This window comes from Pipra filicauda, unplaced genomic scaffold (assembly GCF_003945595.2).
Source record: "Pipra filicauda isolate LSUMZ 115617 unplaced genomic scaffold, ASM394559v2 scaffold317_size908105_pilon, whole genome shotgun sequence".
In the NCBI taxonomy this organism is placed as follows: domain Eukaryota; kingdom Metazoa; phylum Chordata; class Aves; order Passeriformes; family Pipridae; genus Pipra; species Pipra filicauda.
Genome location: NW_024104440.1, coordinates 431,213 through 452,169, shown reverse-complemented (window position 1 = coordinate 452,169; position 20,957 = coordinate 431,213). Strand labels below are relative to the sequence as shown.

Sequence of the window (20,957 nt, the reverse complement as noted above, 5' to 3'; positions counted from 1 at the left end):
ATCCTACCCCAGGGCTCCACTGTCTGCAGTCATTAACTGCTCTGGGGCACTCTGACCATTTTTGTGAGGGAGAATGTGTCATTAGAATGTGTTTTGATTAATTATAGTGACATTATGTCTGTGTCGAATGTAAAGTACATATCTCTCAGGGCTTTTGTGTGTTTCTGCTGTACAAAAATAAGCTTTGATCGTGTTCTGAGACAAAAGTAGTGGCATGGATTGGGGCTGTATAAAAGTTCACATTGTCTATACATTCAAATTCACATTTAAAAGACCCAAGGACATGGGTTTGAAATGGTTGGACTCTCAATATGGTATCAGAAACGGGTCTTCTGAGAGATAATTGTTTTTTGAAGTAGCTAATGCTTAGTTTTATATACTAGAAAATGAAAATACCTTCTGGTTAAAAACTTCCAAGCTGACACATGGGATGAGGAAGGTCTTAGAAGACGCTTTCTTTAAGGGGAAGGGTGGGTGCTCCACATTAGTATCAACCTACAGTTTACCTTCATAACAATGATGAATGACAGAGATTCAAGTTTGAAAACAATGAGTGAAGCAAAACAGGCTTGGGGGCCAGTTATGATGAATTGCTGGATCTGTCTGAAGAAGATACAGCAAGTACTCTGAAGGAGAGCGTGGAAAAATGTGCTGAAGAACAAGCTCCAGTCACACTGCTCCACCAATAAAAAAGGAAAACTGGTCTGAAAAAGAGAGCACAAAACGGGAGGGTTCTCTGTGTTCTAACTCGATGGTACCCACCCCATTCTCAGAGGGGAAAGGAGAAAATTAGTATCTGAGGAAGAGACTTAAATAATGGCTGGGGTTTCTTTCTGTAGCAATGTCGTCAGGAGAGGGCTAACTTCTGCTTATGTTTAATTTCAGAGATGGGAAATAAGATATCCAGGTTGTGGATTTTTTATTTCCTTCTTTTAAGGGACATAATTCTGAAGATGCGGCTCTGAAAGAAAAAAAAAAGGCAAATAGTTGGATCACAACCCTGGGCTTCAGGAGAGCAAGTTTTGGCCTGTTCAGGGATGTCATGGGATACGGTCCAGGAGAGAAGAGGGGTCACTGAGATCTTACTGATTTTTTGAGGATTACCTCCTCTGAGCTTGAGAAAGGTCCATTAAAATGGGCAGGAAATAAACCTTAAAAGTAGCAGGAGGCCTGCACAGATAAACAAAGAGTTGCTGACAAAGCTCAGACATGAAAAAGATGCTTCCACAAGAGGTGGAAGCAGTGTCAGGTCACCCAGGAGGTGTCCAAGCATAGAGGGATGGTCAGGAAAGCCAAAGTCTTGGAAGGGCCATGAAGAGCTACAAGAAGGGCATCTACACATGTGTTGGCAACAAAAGGAAGACTAGGGACATGTGGACCCACTGGGGGAATTGGGCAGGGGTCTCAGCAAGAGCAACGTGGAAAAGTCTGGGATAGTCAGTGCTTTCTTCAGCCTTTACTAGTAAGATATGGCCTCAGAAATACCTGGTCCTTGAGACCAGTGGGAAAGTCTGGAACAAGGAAGACCTAGGCTTGGTAGAGGGGGATTGGGTGAGAATACAGGAAATTCTATTTACTCTTGAGAAAAAAACACTTTTACTCTGAGGGTTATCAAAGGTTTGACCTAAAGGTCTGACTCCATCTCTTCAGATTGAATATTCCAGAGGTCTAAGTCAGCACATAAACTTACCCAAGATAGTAGCTACTTACCCAGCTGTTGACATGTGTTCTTCATTTGATTTGAGATTTCTTATTACATCACTGGGCCTGCATGTGCTGTAATTAAATACAGAACTGAACATTCCTGGACTTCTGTTAAAACTGGAAATGCCAAAATGCACCACTAGGAAAGGGAGGGGGGGAAAAGCAGATGTTGAAAGGTACCTCTCATGCCATACCCCTTAATAAAATTAAAATACAGCAATGTTATGAAAAAGTGCAACTGTATTGCCAAACTGTAATGGTAATTAAAATGAAAAATCCCAAACTCGGCACTCTTTTGTCTCCATGGTTAATATTCCTTGTCTCCTGTTATTCACACCTTAATACCTGTGCTGAAAGGACATGCCAGGTCTTACCCAGCTGAAAGGCTGTATATGTAACATGAGCACCATCACATATATTGACTAAGCACACCATCTCTACAAATTCTGTGATTTTAAATTCCTTTAAAAAAAGGAATAAATCACTGATAGATTTGGGTAAAATAAACTACTGTAAAATTTCACTGTGAGCAGTAGCCTTATGGCACCCAACTGCTATTATCATTAGTGAAGATACTGAGATCCATTGTTTTCTTACTCTATTTGGAATTTGAGTCCATAAACTTTTATGAGCTATAGTTTAGATAATGTTAGGAAATGGCTTGTCTGGAGCTAAAATTATCTCATTGTTTGAAACAGGCAGGGACAGGTTTTGGTCTTCTCTACGTTACTCTATTTGCTATAAAACAGATCTTATCTTTTAAGTGTTATGGAACTGCACATTAAATTTCTGGGTTTATACATGGAAATAGAGTAGATGTGGCTTCTTGATGTCTGTGGCTGCATATGAGTACAATAATTAATGATCTAGTTCCCAGGAAGAGAGATGTATGGAAAAAAATAACCTGAAAGAACGTTATATTCTCTTGGGGGCTTTTGTAAGAGATTCTCAGGTTTATCTATGTGAGTATCTTTATGATTGTTAGAAATGTGTTTCCTCTGACGTATTCCCATCACAACTGGGATTAACTGCATTCTACAGGCTGAGCGTGAATTTGTTTACACCATAATAAAAGACAAGAGCATTTTTATCACTGAGAGGTTTTTTTCCACTAGGATAATGCACTTAATATCTTCTGGTCAGTTATACTTAGAGAAGAAGATTATTTTTGTAAAGTGTTGTTATTTTTGCAGCACTCAATAAAGATTTGTTCTTGCTGATGTCAGATGAATCTCTGGGAATTACTGTACTCATGGAAAAGGATGCTCTCAAAGAACAGCTCTGCCGTGGATCCCTGGGTTCAGGCAGTCACTCCGAGATGGAGTTCACACTGTGCAGACAAATTCAGTGTTGTTTGTACTGACAATGTACCAAGTGAGTGCTCCACCCAAAAGCAGAATTGAGGTCTTAAGAGAGAAAACCTCTGAACAAAGGCACTGTCAGAGGGAGCTGGAATTTGTAATGTTCAGAGTTATTGTTCAGCCCTACCATCTCCATCTCGAAGCCCCCAAATTTTCAAATTCGAGGCTTTGATTCAGGCTGGCTTTTCACTTATGTTTATTGTTTTCAGACAAAGATTTTTTTATTTTATTTTTTTTTTCTGTAAAGAACAAGTAAAAAAAATGAGTTCCCTTAGAAGTGCCTCCCTTTTGCTATGTATTTCTTAATTGACTTCTTGGCATAAGGAAGGGAGCAAGTATGTCTAGCTATTAGAGTAGCTGTGTGAACTGGGAAAGCCTCCAACTTCTAGAAATATATTTAAAGGCTTCAAGAAGATCCAAATTTCCAAATAACTTTTACTCCTTTGCTTGGTCAGCTGTCAGTATTTGATAAATAGGGTGGGACTATTGTCAATATTTAACAGCTCAACACAAATATTATTCTTCATACACTGTAAAAATAGTATATGAAATGCAAATAAAGTGCTTTATTCCAGGGTTTGGTAGTAACAGAAGCAAGTGATAAAATCTCCCTTGTCTCCATACAAAGGCATAGAGAGGGAGAAAAATGTTACCAGTGGTAACAGTCTTCCCTGCTGGGAAACAAAACAGCGAGATTCCTCACTCCTCCCACCTAAAGTCATGTCCCAGGGAGGGTTCTGGGATAGAAAGTTGTTGTGATGTATTTCTGAGTAAGAAACAGCGAGGTATGATATTAATTGAAACCAGATTACTGTGAAGTCTGCAGGAACAGAGCTCCTCCTGTCTCCAGCAGCACCACCAGGACCCCTTGAACTGCTCTGCAGTCATATAGTGCAATATAAAACTCGGATATTTCTGGGACTTTCCCTAGGTTCAAAAAAAATCATGCCACAAAGGCGCCATTTGGCATTAGCCTGCTGGATGGAGCAGCCTGCCCTCTCCATAGGCATCTACCTCATGACCGTGGCATCATCCTGAGGAAAATCCAGGTGCAGAGCAGTCAGTGTGACACGGGTTTAACAGGTATCAGAAACAGGCTTGGATGTCACTTCCCAATCTCGTGTTCCAAAATGGTTTCCCATTACTTAAAATCGTTAGAGACGTTATCTGTGTGTGAATGCTTTGACACAACAGCCAGGAGAGATTACTTTTTTACCTGAAGGAGAGAAGCTGTGTGGGGGATGTCTGGGCCACAGCCCACCTTGACAGCCCCGGCGGGTGTGCTCTGCAAGGGCACTTGTGTTGGTAGCTACATTGGGCCACCACCCACACAAAACAAAGGGGAAGGAACACAGCCAATTTATTCAGGAGCCTCTCAGATCTAGCATTGTTTCGGATTTGGCTTCTGTTCAGCGTAAAATGCGTTTTGTGTGTTCCTAGAGCTGCCCTGTAGAGAGGACCCTGAGGTGGCAGGGAACAGCTCAGTTATTGGAACCATAGTTTGCTGCTTACTCTGTAAATTAGTGTGAGTAAATCCAGGAAGAAGTACAAATAACAGTAGAACTTTATTACTCCGTTTTGTCCAAAACAGCTGTGCTGCCTTATCATTAGTTCTTCCTCTAATCCTTTACCAGGATTACTGCACTGTTAATATGTTTCAACTGTCGTCCAGAAAAGTCAGATCTCAAAGCCTATGCAATCCTTCTCCTGTCCATCCCACAAGGTAGTGCCCCACTGAGAACTAGAAACCTGAGCAGTCTTGATTACAGACTGAAGGACAATTTCAGAGCACTTTAAGAACATCATGTTCCTGTACACTTCTTGTCAATGAAAAGGGAGTTTGCCTTCACAGAAATGTTGTCTTCTGGCACTGATTTGTGGAGGATCAGTAACTGCAGAGTGTCATGTGCTTCTTGCAGGCATCACTTGAAGGCCTGTATGTTGTTATCTATAGTGGAAACTTCAGCGGCCCTTAAAAAGATAAGGGGACAGGTTGCTCACATAACTTCAGCTGTCCCTCACCCCATTCCGGTTTTTAAAGTGGACAGGTCACACTTTCAGGCAGGATTTGTACAGCTGTCTTGGACTGAATCAATATGAAACCTATTTGCCAAACTAACTTGCACAGCACCTGTAAGAAGTGATGCTTTCTTGCTTGTGTTGACCTTCAGCAGTGGATTAAGCCCCTCTGATATATCTAATTGCTGTATTCACTTGCAGCCTCTCGTTTGTGCAGCCTCTCTGGGAGCATAATGACTGTAGAATCCATTTGGGATGGATGTTACTAGAGAGTGTTGGGGTAGTTCATGATAGCTTAGGCTGGTAAGGCAGGATGTGCTGAATGGTCCAGATTTGGCACAGAAGCACATTAATCAGAACCACTTTGCCAGAACAACCACTGAATGTGGGGCTCTGAAATCAAGATGTTCTGTGAGCTGATATTGGCCACGCTGCTTCCCATGGCTTGTCAATGGACATGAGGCAAATCTTGTGTAGTCACTGAGCTGGTAAACTGCTCCATGCACTATGGGCTATAAGAAAGATTGATTTTTCCAGAGACTATTTAACTCATCTTAGGATAGTCCCAATTTTTTAAGCACAGAAAAACTAGACTTTATTAATTTGTTTTCTGTCTAATCCCTCCAACTACAAAGTTGGCAGCACACACAGGGAACAAATGCCAACATCAGCACTTCCTTTTAAATAAACAGCAACTCAGATAACATTTACATGTTACAAAGAAGTGGTTCATTTGATGTTTTCTTTCTCTATTGCAGCTGAGCTATTGGGCTGAATTCTTCTTCCTTTAAACCAGATGAGAGAAATACACTTAAATTATTTAAAAGCAAAAAATTTTTTAAAAGTGAAGTAGCAAATGGTTTTACTTTCTCAGATAGGATTTTTTCTGTAAGAAAATGCATTTTATTTGAGACGTGAGCTCAAGCAAAAAAGTGCTGGAAAAAAACTGTCCAAATTTCAAAATCCCTGTCAGAATTTCTATTTCTAATTGCAGTTCTGATGAACAAACCATTCAATAATTTTAATCAGCCACAGCGTCCAACATAACTTGGTCTGGATTAGGGAGCTGTGGTAGAGTAAAATTTATATGCATTGGAGGAAGGATATGTTAATTATCTGTCAAGTATATGTTAATTATCTGTCAAGATAACTACATCTAGTAAACATTGTACTTGTAAAAACATTTGGGTTAAAATAGTGGGAATCATATTAGACTGACAGAAAACTAGAAAACTTGCATGTATGTTAAGCCTAAAATACTTCTGAATATCTGTGTGACAGTCTATGAAGCTCTCACTTCAGAGCTACCAGGAGTTAGCTTGATTCAGAACCCCCGTGTACTTCTGGGCTTTGAGTATGTCATGGTAATGTCCTTTCACTCTAATTGAAGAAAAATGCACAGACGTTCTGGTGTTCGAGAGACTTCAAATGAAGCTTCCAAATTGTTTTTAGACAGGACCCTTTGGAACATCAACAGCATGACTGGCAGCTGTGGGAAGAAAAAGGGATAATGTGACAGTCTGCATTTTTGATGCCAAATGAAACATGTTTTGTACCTTGGATGCCTGCAATCCTGCTGACAGGACTGATATCAATCCTAATGCTGCAGTTTTGTGGAAGAGATCTTCAGGGAGGATGTAGAGCACAAAACTCAGAGTCTGAAAGTTGTGTATTAATATTTAAGGCCATCTTGCTTTGTTCAATTTGTTGGGGGATTTTAATAAAATTATTATACTGTCTTACATGCCTGCCTAATTGATGGTGTGGCAGTAACAGAAGTGACAAATTATCTGCTGCCATAATAAATGTAGCTGCTAAGTGAATGCTACAGTGTAATCAGAAGCTTCTTCTGGTTTCTTGCAGCTGAACTCCTGTGTCTGGAACAGGCCTGATTTATGTGATATGAAAAGCCACGTGAATAAAACTATCCAATTGGGTATAAAAGAATTTGGATCCAAACCAATATTTTGTGACAGAATAGATGTGGAGAGCAGAGCATGAAGTTGAAGAAATATGGATGCGCCAAAGGAAATGTCAGGATCCTATTAAGGAGGTATGAGGCTAAAAAAAAGAGATACATTACATTCTACATTTATGGTTTAAGGAGTTAGAAAAAGTGAAAAGATGTCAGTACAATAAACTATGATTTATTGCCACTTCCTTGTTTGAATAGAAGCTTTTTGAGCTGATAAAACAGTTTAGTAAAAATAATATACTCAGTTGAAGCATTATGTACTTCATTAATCTCATTGTATGTGAAGCTGTTGTGTATAGTAGGGTTTTGCTAGAGACAAAAATGAAAAGGGAATAATTTTCTACTTTTCATTAAAATATGCAAAATTCTTTTACTAGACTGTGAAATTCACTCCAGCTGTGAGAAGAATTTCTTGGGTAAACCCCCACAGAACAATTTGACAACAGTATTTTAAAGAAGATATACTTGACAGTGTTCTTTTGGAACACTGACATGTTCTGACTGGATTGGAAGGAGATAAATGCAATTAAAATTCAGAAGACCCTTCAGTCATTAGGGAAGGCTGACTCATATCTCAGACATCTTCCCATCTATCCAGAAAGACACAAAGGATCACAGCACAGGGATCACCAAGCTGATGCCAGCAAAGCCCCCCCACTTTATAGCCAAAATATATGCCAAATGAGCTAATCTGTACCAAGACTGTACTGGAGCCACCATATAGTTGGAAATTAGTCGAGCCAGTAAGACATGCTGCCTCATTCCTGTTTGCTATTAACTTTTTAAGGAGCCTGACGATCAGATAGGGTTTTTTTGCCTCATAAGACAGACTTTTGTCTCAGATGTTCCTAAAATAGGTATCTCCCAAAGTGAAATCTTGTTCTCTGTAGGATGGAATTAAAATCAGTTCCTAAGTCCTAACTGAATCCCAAAAGAAATCAACCACCAAAAGCAATTGAACTCTTAACTGTCCTGGCAGAGGGATTCTAAAGATAACTACACACATTGGAGTTCTAAAGGCAACTACTCGTGTTGATGTTTTGGCCCATTATTTCAATGCAGCTGCTTGGATTTTACTTTTTTGTCCTCCCGGAATTGAATCCCAATGTGGTGAATGCCACACTAATCTCATCAGACTGATTCACACTGTCACTGAATTCCCTGTTCTTGAGTGGCTGATGAAGGAAGAGATGGAGCAGTCTGGCCTTTCCTTACTGAAACTGAGATGCATCACAGCAAAGTCCGTTATTGGGTCATTTCATTCTTCCCTGCAGGCAGGTCTGAGTCACTTCCAGTGGGTTCTCCTTTGTCTTTAGGGTCTCTCCAGTAACATGATTGTAGCTTCTGTCTGGAAGATTTCCTGAAGCATCTGAACAAAGCAGAATGTTTGTGTAAACCTCACACACATGTAAGGTCAGAACTCACCCCTGCTTTTAAACACTCCTGTTGGAACTGCTCCCATTCTGGAATGTCATTTTGGTCAATTTAGGGGAGGAGTTTACTATAATCTCACATCAATCAGATTGATTTGTGTAACATTGGCTTGATCTTGCCATTTCTCTAAAAGGACATAAATCTCTCAGGAGAGCCAGAAGGAGGAGGCCTTGCACTCATACATCACATGAAAGCATTTAATGAAGTTGTTCCTGGAAAACAAGTGAACAACTTCCACTAAGAAATGCACCATTTCTTTCATATTATAAAATTATGAAATTTATAGGCAAATTGGAATATAAGTTTATGACAACCAGAAGAGAAGCAGTGAATTATAGCAATGGGGCAATTACAACCATGCTTTTGTGATAAAGCCATTTTCATAGAGGCAGTGTTTATAACTGTACAGGGATCTCTTTCCATTTTGCTTCGCTGTCTAATTTTTATTCTAAGTAAAAAAACCTGCTGCTTCATCTGTGAACATTTTGCAGAGGTAAATTCCAATAAACTATCATTTTCATTTAAACCTTCATTCAATTCTTAGTTCCTTTTGCCTTATAAAAATTCAAAATCAAGTATGTCCCCTTAGAAATGGTCTCATACTCCAAGTATTTTGGGGACATTTGCTGCAAGAACATATGAACACAGGTTACATTTCCCTACTGAAACTAAATTCTCAAAGTTTTGAAAACTTCCATGGGAGCTGTAGAGGGAAGACTAACTTCCTTTGAAGAGTTATTTTCTGTAAATGGAGAAGATAAGGAGTAAACATCACCAAAAAGGAAAGACCCATGGAATGAGTATAGCACAGTTTTCAGTTGCAGTGCATGTTATCATATAATCATGTTATCCCTGAGAATCCTCTAGTGCTTCTTGTATGTTTTAATTTGTGTATGGGAAAAAAGAGAGAGAAATCGCAAGGCAAAAGTTTTGTTCAGTCTTCAAAAAGAAAGAAGAGGGAAATTGTTTATATTTCCTAACCAAATGATTATTATGTTACTCTCATTTATCCAGATTCAGTGTGGAAAATCTGTTTAAGCTTTTCCTGTAGACAGTTTTAGAGTGGAAGAGGACAAATTGAAATAACACAGTTTCTCAGCCAGTCTGCTAAAATCAATGCAACTTGAATTTCAACAACCACTAAAAGTGGCATAATGTGATTTAAATTATGGTGCCATTTAGATCTTGTCTACACACTAAGTTGTATCAGATTTGCTGATGATGTGTGTGGTTTGAAAATTGAAATAGTTCCTGCTGCTGAAACGTTGTTTATGGACAAAACCCAAAGAGGTGAGGATGCCAAGAACCTGCATCCCAGTCCAGATCCTTAAGGGATTGTTGACACTGTACATGGAGCAATGTGGAAGATCTCCTGGCTAACACTGTCCAAACCTGCTCAACCCTTACAGCAAGGCAGATTTGCAGTGGATGAATCCCTTTGGACCCCAAAGCAGCAGCGTGTGAACATGACTGAACATTTTGAGCCACTTTTCCACGTTGAACTGAGCCCTCACAGGTAGTTTCTCAACACCTAGCCAGCTTGAGAGCATCTTCACCCAAAAAGGAGCCTTTACTGATTATAGACTGAAGAGAAAAAAATCTGGTTTGTTATGAAGGGAACTCAGTATGGAAGAAAGTGAAGGTAAGAGCAGTAAATTTCCCCCTGTAATTTAATTCTGCAGTGGTTCCTTCTTAATTAGATACTCACTGTAAGCTAGCTGTGATTTAGAGGAAATATTTATGTAGGTAATTCAGTGCACTTTGGTAGCTACTTGTTTTGCAGCAGAACTACTTATGGTGAGTGCATTGTTGGATACATCATTTTACATCTTATCTCCAGTTTTACTGGTTACAGAAAGAGACTTAATGACATTAAATATCTTCATTATGCATCAAGCCCACATCCTTCCTTTTCCCTGAAAGCACCAAGGATTTGGGTCTTCTGCTGCTCAGAAGCAGACTTTGAGTAGCTTGCACTGATGTCAGAACTTTATTGTTTTATGTTGTGTGTTCATCTGGAGGTGGCAAAGGTGAAGTCCAGCTCCTGGGCAGTGCTGGTGATGAAGCAGATGTGACTTGGGGACAGGTTTACAACCCTGTCAGTCCCATCTGTTGCTCCCACTGTTCACTGTTCATGACTGGGCACAATCATGTCTCAATTTCAGAAAGCATTGAGTGGATTACATGTTTTCCACTTCTGGTGGAGCAGAGGATTTCTCTTGGTCCAGATCCTGGGTAGGACCTTTGTGGTTCAGACTTTGGTCTTTATTGGTAGTAACACTTTCTTGAGCAGCAGTTGGAAATGGTGATTCAACTCTGTGGGGCAATTCTATCAAAGAAACAATACAATTAAAGCAGTCTAGAGCACTTGGTTGGCAGTGAAGCATGACAGTGAAACCAGCTGCCAGAGCAGTGCCACAGCTCACACAGGTGCAAGTGTTACAGTAAGTGTGTCATGCAGTCACTGTGCTGGTACTGTGATGGTATGAGTCTATTATTTTAATTTATTTGGTGAATTGGATTAGGTTGCAGGCTGTCTTACACTGAATTACTTCTAATTGTTCTAATATGATTCGAGAAGAGGAGGAAACTAATGTTTTCTGCAAGAAAATGTCTGCAAGCACATTAAACACGAGGAGGGCAGCTGATTAGTGCTACTGAGCAAACCCCTCATTCATTCATTCGCTAAAAAAAAATATTGTTTAAGCCTGCCTGTGAACTCAAAATTCAAATGTGCAATTATACATCCATCTTTATGCCTTGCTGGATGTGGTTTAGGTTCCTTGTGTGTTCTCAAATTTTTTTTATTTTTTTTTTTCCAAAAAAAATCACTGGCATTTAAGCCATACAAAGAAAAATGGCCTCAGGGGAACCACCTCCAGTGCATCACAGGAGCTTTGTGCAAACAGTTTTCGATTACTCACTCTGGCCACACATTGGATGGAATGGTTTAAAGAATGTGCTGTACATGAAGGGATTGGTGGGGAGGATCACCAGACTGAGCTGCTCCAGCCCACGTCATTCCTGGATGACCTCCAAAGGCAGGAAGCAAAAACAACAAATGCTGAGCAGCGTGTTCCTAGGAGAGCCTGGTGGGGCACCGGCAGCTGCACATCCGGAAACTTTCCCCTTCCAGGACATGAGTAAAGTTTTGTGCACAGCATTCCTGTGAGCATGGACAAAACTGCTCCTGCCACTCATTTTACCAAGGCCATGGTTTCTGTAGGCTGGATTAGCTGGACCGAGAGTAGTCCCACATGTTTCATCACGTACTCAGGGTAGTCTTAGGTACAACATAAGCATTTTTAAAATGCCGAAGCCTGACCTTGTTTCTTTGTTGTTTCTGAGGTTAAGCTAACTCAGTGGTTGCTATCTGGATGCAAAAAGCAGCAGCAAAAACAGCAGTAATGTGGCGGGAGGAACATACTTGTGCCTCCTCATTTCATAAACTTCTTTAATATTTTGCCTCTCAGTTAGTTTTTCTAAACCCTTTTCATCCATGTTTCCACATTTCGCCTAAATTATAGTGTAAAAGTTAACACTTGTTCAAGTTATACTTAACTGAATAGTGTCCTCATGACTGATTTCACAATTAATTTTTTTATATATGCCACATTATTTCAAAGTAAAACTATGCTATCTTGCAATATTTGGATTACAAGCACAACCCAGATCTTCAATCTGAAATTAATTTGGACCTGACAGTTTTTACTGTCATGTCATAGACACGTTCTTGTTTCTCCACTTGCCCATAGTTCATACTCTGATGGACTCTGTGCAAGTCTTTTTGACCCTATGAGATAAGGCAACCATTTTAGGAGAGCGATAAATCTGGTTTTGCCTTCAAATGACTGCCTTAACTTCAGATCTGTAATTTCCCTTGGTTTGGAGGCAAAAGTCTATTCCTAAATAACTATTTCCTCCTTCAAACAGGTTTTTCCAGAAAATTTTTAGCTGTCCCCACCAAGCAGCACACACCTTCCCAACCACTTCTGAGTCACCCTTCACTAATCACCCGAAAACATTACTCTCAAACAAGTTCTAATATTAGATTCTGAGATTAACTGTACTCATGGGCACCATGAATGGGCATGAGAAACTGTAAATAACTGAGATTTTAAAGCATCAAAAGAGGAAGAGGAAGAAACAAAATCAACAAAAATATGTTTAAAAAGTTATGGGAGGATAGATTGAGGTCTGAGATGAAAGGATTTGTGGGACAAGTGCCAGAGGGAAAGTATTCCCTCTCCTATAGCATGTCCTCCCACAGCTCCCGATGCTGCTGCTCCTCTCTGTGCTCCTTGCGTGGGCACCTCCCATGGAATTCTGGTATTTATTTATTCCCATTCGGAGGAACAGGTTATGTCCTATGCAAAAGCCGTAGGAGGGCTCCTTTCAGACCTTAGATAAGAAGTTTGAGGCTGGGAGGCAGTTTCTGCTATTATTGCCACTGAGGTTTTCCTGACTTTCCTTCTTTGTTGAATGTTAGTTGTAAAATTAAGTAGGCTCTCCCTTGAATTAGAAGAAAGCTGTGTAAATATAAAATGTATGCAATTCTTCTAGGCACCGTATAAGCATACTCAATAGTTGCTAAGACAAGAAAGTTTTTTACCTTAAATTTATAAATCAATTTAATAAAAACAATGTGGGAAGGATGTAGACTCTGAGGCAGTAACTTACTAAAACAAAAGACTGTAGGTTCTTCAGGTAAAGAGTAAAAATACACCAGGCAGAAAGGAAAGTGAGAGTTATTTTCCCTCCTACATTGATATAATATAATGCCTTTTCACACCCCAGGGGTAAAAATTCCCCAACAAAATGGAGCTGTTTCTAAAAGCACACATTGCCAGTGAATTGAGTGGAAATACTCAGAACCACGGTGACTTGTTTATTGGAGTGGGTGGTTGCTTTTTCATGGCTTTACTAAACATGTACCTGTTTTTCTAACATCCTTCCGATCCCTGTGCTTCCAGGGGAAGAGCAGGGCTTGCAGGGAGGGTGGTGCTGGGCACTCTGCCCCCAGGCACAGGAACACTTCTGAGCAGGTGTTGGAGCTGGCAGGGACGATCTTCTGTTTAGATAGGGTGTAAATACTGGACTATGTAAATATGTCCCTTGCTGTCTGGTCTGACTGATTCCCAGAGCTAATGTACATAAACACCCTGCCCCATTGGCTATTTCCAGGAGACTGAAGCCAAGGTAACTATTTATGTTAATATTCACTTTATGGAAAAGAGACACAAACGTATTAAAGGGAGCAGGCACCACAACTGGAGGTTTTCCTTCTGTTCCTAAAGATTTGTGTCTTTTTACACCAAATGTAAAACATATTTATCGTAACGTCTTTTGGCACAGACTGTTTCTTGAGGCACCCTCTTCTACACTGAGCTGTGTACACTGTATTTTCTGTTCACCAGACTAAAGATGTGGTCCTAAAGCAGCTCTGAGCCTGACCAGAGTCATATGTTGGGATTTAGACTCCTCAGAATATTTGCATCCCCAAATAACCACAAGCTCTGTGAGCCCAGTGGTGATGAAATACAGTGGAGCTGTAATACCTTCTTTGGCTTGTGATCTAACTCTTGCCAAATACCTCACTGGGGCTTCTGGGCTTCTGCCTCCAGCACCTCATAGTTCCAGTGTTCCACTATCCAAATTCTGGATGAACTCACATTATTATGACCAAGATTAAGCCCAGAATCAAGTAAGATAAATTAATCATAGGCTTCTATGTGCCAGGGATATAAACAGAAGAAAACGTGCCATTTCAACAGAAGGTCATTTTTAGATCGTCACCATATTCCCACTATTTACTCTTTCATGTAGTTTTTTTACTCTTTCCCCTTTAAGAGTACTGATTTTAGAAACAAATGGTTGCAGGAGGTTCCCTGTATGTTGTTTTGGGGTTGGTTTTGATCTGGAAAAGATTTTGCTGTTTCACAAATCAGAAAAGTATTTTTCATTCCAAAATGTGCTCCAGACCTCATTAAAATAACAGCTTTTCCTGCTTTCAAGATAGCAAATCATTTCTACGTTAATTTTCCTGACATTTTTCTCTCATTTTATGAGAGCTACCCTGCTTAGCTAGGAAAATAGTTTGTCAGAAAGAAGGATGTCTCAGAGAGTGTCATTCACTGCTTGAGGAAATCAGTGCAAAACCAAAAGACTGATATTTTTTAAACATAAACCCCAAAATTGTGGCACCCATTGTCTCACTGCTATTAGATGAGAAGGAAAGAGGAGCTGTAGTAGCTGCATTGACTATAATCACACCCCAGTGGAAGAACAGATTTCTGGTAGGATTTAAGAATTAAGCCAATGGCTGTTGTATTAAAGCATAACCCAGCAATGTTTATTACAGAGTGGAGAAAGAAGAAAGGCTTGCTGATAGATACCTGTTAGATGGACACTCATCCATACTCACTTCTGCCCTCCCTTGCCTTCTCCTTCCTCTGGTTCCTCTGTGGTCAGGAGTGAGAATTAACAGCACTTCTACCCTATAACTTCACCCAGAGCTTAACCAGCAGTGTTTTTGCTCAGTGAACCTCTTGTATTTTCCTTTCCTTTGCCAACACTGACCAGCCTGAATTCCTCCTCACCAGCACATGCTGTTTGCTTCCCCTCCAGCATTTCGTTATCCTGATGTAACTACATTACTATGGAGTTTGTGATGAGTAAAGTATCTCTGCTATGTGTGTGCTAACTGGTAACTCAGCAGAAACAGCAGCATTAGTTCATAGAATTCAATCTTGACTTTTTTATCCATGTATACCACACAAATTAATTATTCCTTGTACAAATACTCAAGTTTCTCCAGGTAGCTTATTACTGCTATTTAATGGTGTGACAGCATAGGGACATAACTCTTGTTTTTTCCATTATAATCCAGTTGTCAGCAGTTATGTCCCAGTGTCAGCTGGACTCCATGACAAAACCCCTGCTCGTGTGTCAGTATCTCACAATGCACTTTGTGATCCCATATGTGCACCCTGTCCTACCTTAGGCCATAAGTTATTTTATAAAAAGGGCACTTTCAAGCAGTAGAAAATACCAATGGAAAATGTGAAGCAAATGTTCTTACCTGTAAATCCATGGGAAACTAAGATGGATGGCCAATTTAGGGATAAGGTGCTGTGGTTGGCCAGACCATATACAACTTAAAATACACAAAAAACTACATCTTTCATGTTTTGTAGGCATTGGAGGAAAGAAAAACCCAAATAAACATGTATTTAAGTGCTGTGCTGTGAGCTTACACTTATTTAGGTGGTTAGTTTGCACTTTCCTAAGAGTCCCTAAAAATAAACTGAAAACATCTTAAACTACTTATGACAAGTAGAATGGCAGGAAAACTCTATTGTTTCCAAATGTGCATTGAAAAAAAATGAGTAAATGTGAGCCTGCTCTATAAGAGAAAGAATCTTACTGGAAGACCTTAAAGACCTTACAGTAGAACTCTGACTGAAGCCATATGAAAGTAACACAGTGAGTCTTGCTGCTTAACAAGATTTTTATCTGTCAGTATAAAGTTAACCTTCAGGTCAACTTCAGAATATATATTTCAAAACTCAACTAATACACTTGCACTTGTGACTTAGTGAAAACTTGCTGAAAAGGCATTACAGACAGAGACTGATACAGGTCTGTCTTCTTCTGAGCCACTTCTGCCTTGTATAATAGGAGGACAAAGGCAGAACAAATGTTTGAAAAGTTTACTGTGACCCACTTGGAAATATGAGATTGTTTCTGTCCAGAACCAGGCCAACATTCAGGCCAAAGATATGGAAACGTGTTTATGAAAGGGGAAGGAAAACTTGGAAATTAGGTGTCAAGGACAGACTAATGACATTCTGTATGTAAATACTTCTACATTTTAGTTATTTTAGGGCTCTCCCCTGGCTGCTTCAAAATAAAAATGCAAAAACTTAATCATCTTCTTCCTCTAAAACAGATAAATGTGCTATTTGTGGGCCTTTTTATTTGCACGCTTTCCAAAGTTCATTCACTGTTTAAAAATAAAATAAAATTTAGTGTACTATTTCTGTATCAGAACATGGACAGGGAGTATCACCAATTAATGTAACATCAAAAACATGCTATCTAAGATGTCTTTCCCCAGTTTAAACATGTGAGTTGCAAATGAACATAATCAGTGTGTGATTAAGGTTTCCTGTGAAACTTTGTCATCTGTCTGTGAGCAAACTCTTCTCAGGCCGTGTGTGAGTCAAGTGCAGCTCCAGGAAAGGTAATACAGGTCTATCCTTTGAGGAGGTGCTTATTCAGGGAGGATGTAAACTCCAGAGAACATTTCTATGCCTTTTGGGTATAATAATATGCAGCTGCCAACTCTTAGTGAATCTTACCTTGGCCAGTTGTGCTTGGAGTTTGTTCTTTGCATCAGATACTTCAGCAACATGATTATTAAAGGCTAAGTTAATGCTGGATAAATGATTCCACATCTCCTCAGATGTGCACTCCAGTCCAGCCTCTGCATCCTTTCAGGGCAGGACAGAGTTGGCCCCTGCATGTTGAGAGCACCTGATATTGTCTCCACTGACTTTAGCCCAGGAACTTGTTGCAGGAACTGAAACACTTGTAAGGAATTTAACATAACTTGCAGCCTGAGCCTCTGGCTTCAAAACTGCTGCTGCAGTGTAAACTACTGTCTTTGGAGTTAAATTCACCACTTTCTTTAATGCTTTGCTTAGCCTGCTAGATCACTCCTCTCTTCACCCAAGTATTTAGTGTGTTCTATGAAAAGTACAGATATTTTACTTACCAAACTGAAAGGCTAAGACAAACTTCTGTCTGCATTTAAACTTCTTTCCCAACACAAAACTTTTTTTCTAAGAATTTTGCCTGTATTCTAAACTCTGCAGGGATATATCACTATATTTTGGCTTCCACACTTACTCTAAATTTCAATTGAACCCTGGGAGTAAATATTAAGGGATGCAAAAAGAAAAGGTTAATTTTGTTTCTGTCAGTGCTTGTTTTCTCAGTAGCCTTTCTTCAGGTTTTCATAGGGTATTCCTCTGTCTCCAAACTGAAGTACCGATCTTCCTAAATGATTTGGAATTCCTTAGTGCTGCACACTTATTTAGGCAGCTGCCCTGAAAAGTTTCAGGCAACCAACCTGATAGTAAAGTACATAAGTCAGTCTACAGAACCTGTGCTTACAGCTTCTGATCCAGGCAATCTTGGTGTATTTTCTGCAGGATATTTGCTTTGGGATTTTTTTCCTGCTCTACGATCTGATGGATTATATTCATCTTCTCATCAGAAAATTGAATTTCCAAGTAGGTTTCCACCTTGACTATCTGAAATACTTAGTACTTAATCTGTTCTTTAACATTGCTTTTTCAAGTTGTAATTTATCCATCTGGGTCTACTGAGGCAGAAAACACCTGCTCTGCTCCTGAGCGCTGCAGGTATGTCTCAGACTGCCAAGTGGTTTCAGGAAAACATTAGTGAAGAATGTAGTTTCTTTGGATAATGGATGGTGAGAAAGGAAAAGGGCTGCAAAACTTATCCACATGAATCTGCTTTTTACTAGAGCTGGCAAGAATAATTTTATTCATTGCTGATCCTAAAAGTAGGTAGTGTTACTGGAGTCAGCAGAATGCCTGCCAAGTTTCCTTCGGATATGCCCTCGTTTCGGTAGTGAATGAGGTGATCTTTTAATGAAAAGCAGAGCATAAGTAAACAAATAATACTGATTTTTTTTTCTCCTTCCAACAAGACAGAGTCGTTATCATTTGAGATTGTGAAGTACATGCACCATTCAAGCACTGCTATGTTAATGATAAAGGAACTGACAAGTCATTAGCACAAAAACACTGCCCTCTATTGCAAGATGCTCTGCTGCTGCTATTGCACTTGGATTGGATGCAGGGCTTGATGAGGACACTGCTAATAAACAGTTTGAAAACTGCCTGCAATTGAGACATTTTAGTTCAGTAATTTTCTTTCAGTCTGTAGCACTAAAGCTGTGCCAAATGGACTAATTTCACAACAACCCAAGCTCTTTCACAGACAGTATATTTAGTCCCTGGTGAACATTTATGTGCTGTTTGCTGCACTTACCTGCACACCTCAGCTGAATTTTTATTTGGTTTGACGTGGTTCTGAAACCTGAAAGCCACAGAACAGTGTAAATCAAAACAAGGGGGGACCCTGCACAATGGAGTTTGAGGGCAAGGAGCCAACTGCAGCAGAGCTGTAACCAGGACCCAGGATGATGATGGAGGGTCTCACACCAGGGAAAAACAGGGCCCTGAGGAGAGAGAAGCCACTTTTTTCTATATCACTTCTCAAAGATAAGGCCTGGGCTGAATCAGGTTCTTGCTTACAGCAGGGAGTACACACAGTGAAGGCTGCAGTAGCCACTCGTACTCACATCTCTGCTGCTTTTTCCACTCCATGGTAAAAGTTGATGCTGTCCAATGTGTTCCTCAGGTTAAAGCACTTCTCATCAATAAAATAGGCTGAGTTTTTGTCAGAGAGATCCTTCTCCAGGGCATGCTGTACATCTCTGTTGATATATATATATATACACACACTGTGCTACAGCATATCTTGTCTCAGAAAGCTGCAGGACGTTACCCAGCGAAAAAAAGGAGAGATAATTTTAAAGAAATTGTCACTGTCAGTTAAATTTATCTTCTCATGATGTTTAAAACCTACATAAATAAACTGTAGGGCAGTGAGGGACAAGCAGTGGAGCCACACACAAGGGTGTGTAAACAGGGTAAGATTGATACTGCAAATGCTCACACACACACACAAAAACCCTCCTCCTGCAATAACTGATGGAACTAATTCTCAGCAGCTGCCGAGGAGGGTAAAGTTATTGCTGAGCATGAGATTGCAAGAGTTCTGGCAGAGCCCTGGGCTGAGCTCAGCCTGGCTTGAGCACTCCAAGGCCTGGTGTTCACCCAGAGAGCCCTGCACAAGGAGCCCTTGCTGGCTCAGAGCAAGAGGGGTGCTAAGGAAGAGATTCATTTTCCCCTTTTTGGTGCTTTTTGTGGGGAACGTTCTCTATAACTTTGGGGACAGGAAAAAAAACAGTTGGCCCCAAAAGAAAGATATTTGAACACGTACCTCAGTTTAATCTGTGGAAAGTCCTGCAGACATCAGTGAATCTAATCCATATGTTTGACAGGAAGCACAGACCTAAAGTGCCATACGGGGCTGTGGTCTTACACAGAGCCAAATTTTTCATGGGCAAGGTACAGTATAAATTTCTGATATGTCTTCCTGGCCAGTTTTCCTCCCACCACAGACATTTGAATTTGGTTAAACATTTGGCTCCACTTCCACGTAACATTTTCATTAGTTTCCCATAGAAGGAAATTACAGAGCAGGAAGTTCAGGAGCTGTACAAGTATCCAGGGGTGATGAGCATTTCCCTGGGGTAAATACACTTGAAATGGGAAATGGGTAATAGCCTATTTATTAATGAGCAAAAAAACAGACCAAGCTCCTCAATTACCTTAATGAAATGTATTTTCAGATTTTTTTCTAGGTTTGTTTTTTGTTTTGGTTTGGTGGGGTTTTTGTTTTCTAGGTGGACCATCATTCAGTTTTTGTGTGCATTTTTCCAATGCAAAGTGGTCACATTGTTTGATGCATTTTTCTGGACACCAAAGCTTTACTCCTGTGCCAACTGTTCCCATGCTCTTGCTGCATCTCCTATGGTTGGGACTCTGAACATTGTGACATGAGAACTTTAACAGTGGTGGGAAAATGAAGGAAAGGTGAAAAGGTTGTCAAAGCTCTTGTAAGAACATTTTTTTCCTCTTAAGACTAAATATGGGACTTGGGTTTAGTGCTGGACTAGACTGGAAGCATTTTGAGGTAGGAATTGCCTTTTGGTGGATGTTGGTGGGGTATCCCCAACAGGTCTGTCTGGGTGAGTCAGGTTACACACACAGCTCTCTGCCAGGTGCACTGCCAGCCCAAGCAGCACCAAGACTTATCACCAACACTGGCAACTACTTCAGTTCTTAAGCTGTGATGTTACAAGTGGAAGACAGGACAAGGCTGTGCTAAGGCAGCCAGGGGAGAGACAGGGAGCAGGAACTGGGATAAGGTCACCAGGAATAGGGACCAGCCTGTATCACAAGCTGGTGCATACTTTGGTTTGGAAAATTAATTTATTATTAATTGATTTCATTATTTTTTACTCACCAAGCACAGTGACTATCTGATTGCTCAGAAGTTGACTGGCCAAGTTAAGGCAGAATAATCTTCCAAATGTATGTACCCATTAAATTATTGGAAACTGTCTATCAGCAAGATACAGAATTAATATACTCAGAATTGACACGAAATACCGCAAGAGCGCAATTTTACTGGAATGATACATAATTTCCTGGGTATGAAACTTGTGAAACGCAGCAGTGAAGTGCATTCCTGTGTCACGCTGTCCTTGGCAGCTGTACAGCGCTGTGAGCTGGCTC

General features: G+C 40.2%; 1 protein-coding gene across 1 annotated transcript; it reads right to left on the bottom strand.

The window, feature by feature from the left end:
• Positions 1-4,867: 4,867 nt before the first annotated feature.
• On the bottom strand, positions 4,868-20,863 carry TEKT5 (tektin 5). The gene is given in 7 exon segments (XM_027711189.2): positions 4,868-5,036; positions 6,602-6,604; positions 8,275-8,377; positions 8,380-8,428; positions 16,857-17,085; positions 18,893-19,054; positions 20,832-20,863. Coding segments are annotated over 7 exon segments (747 nt in total).
• Positions 20,864-20,957: the final 94 nt, after the last annotated feature.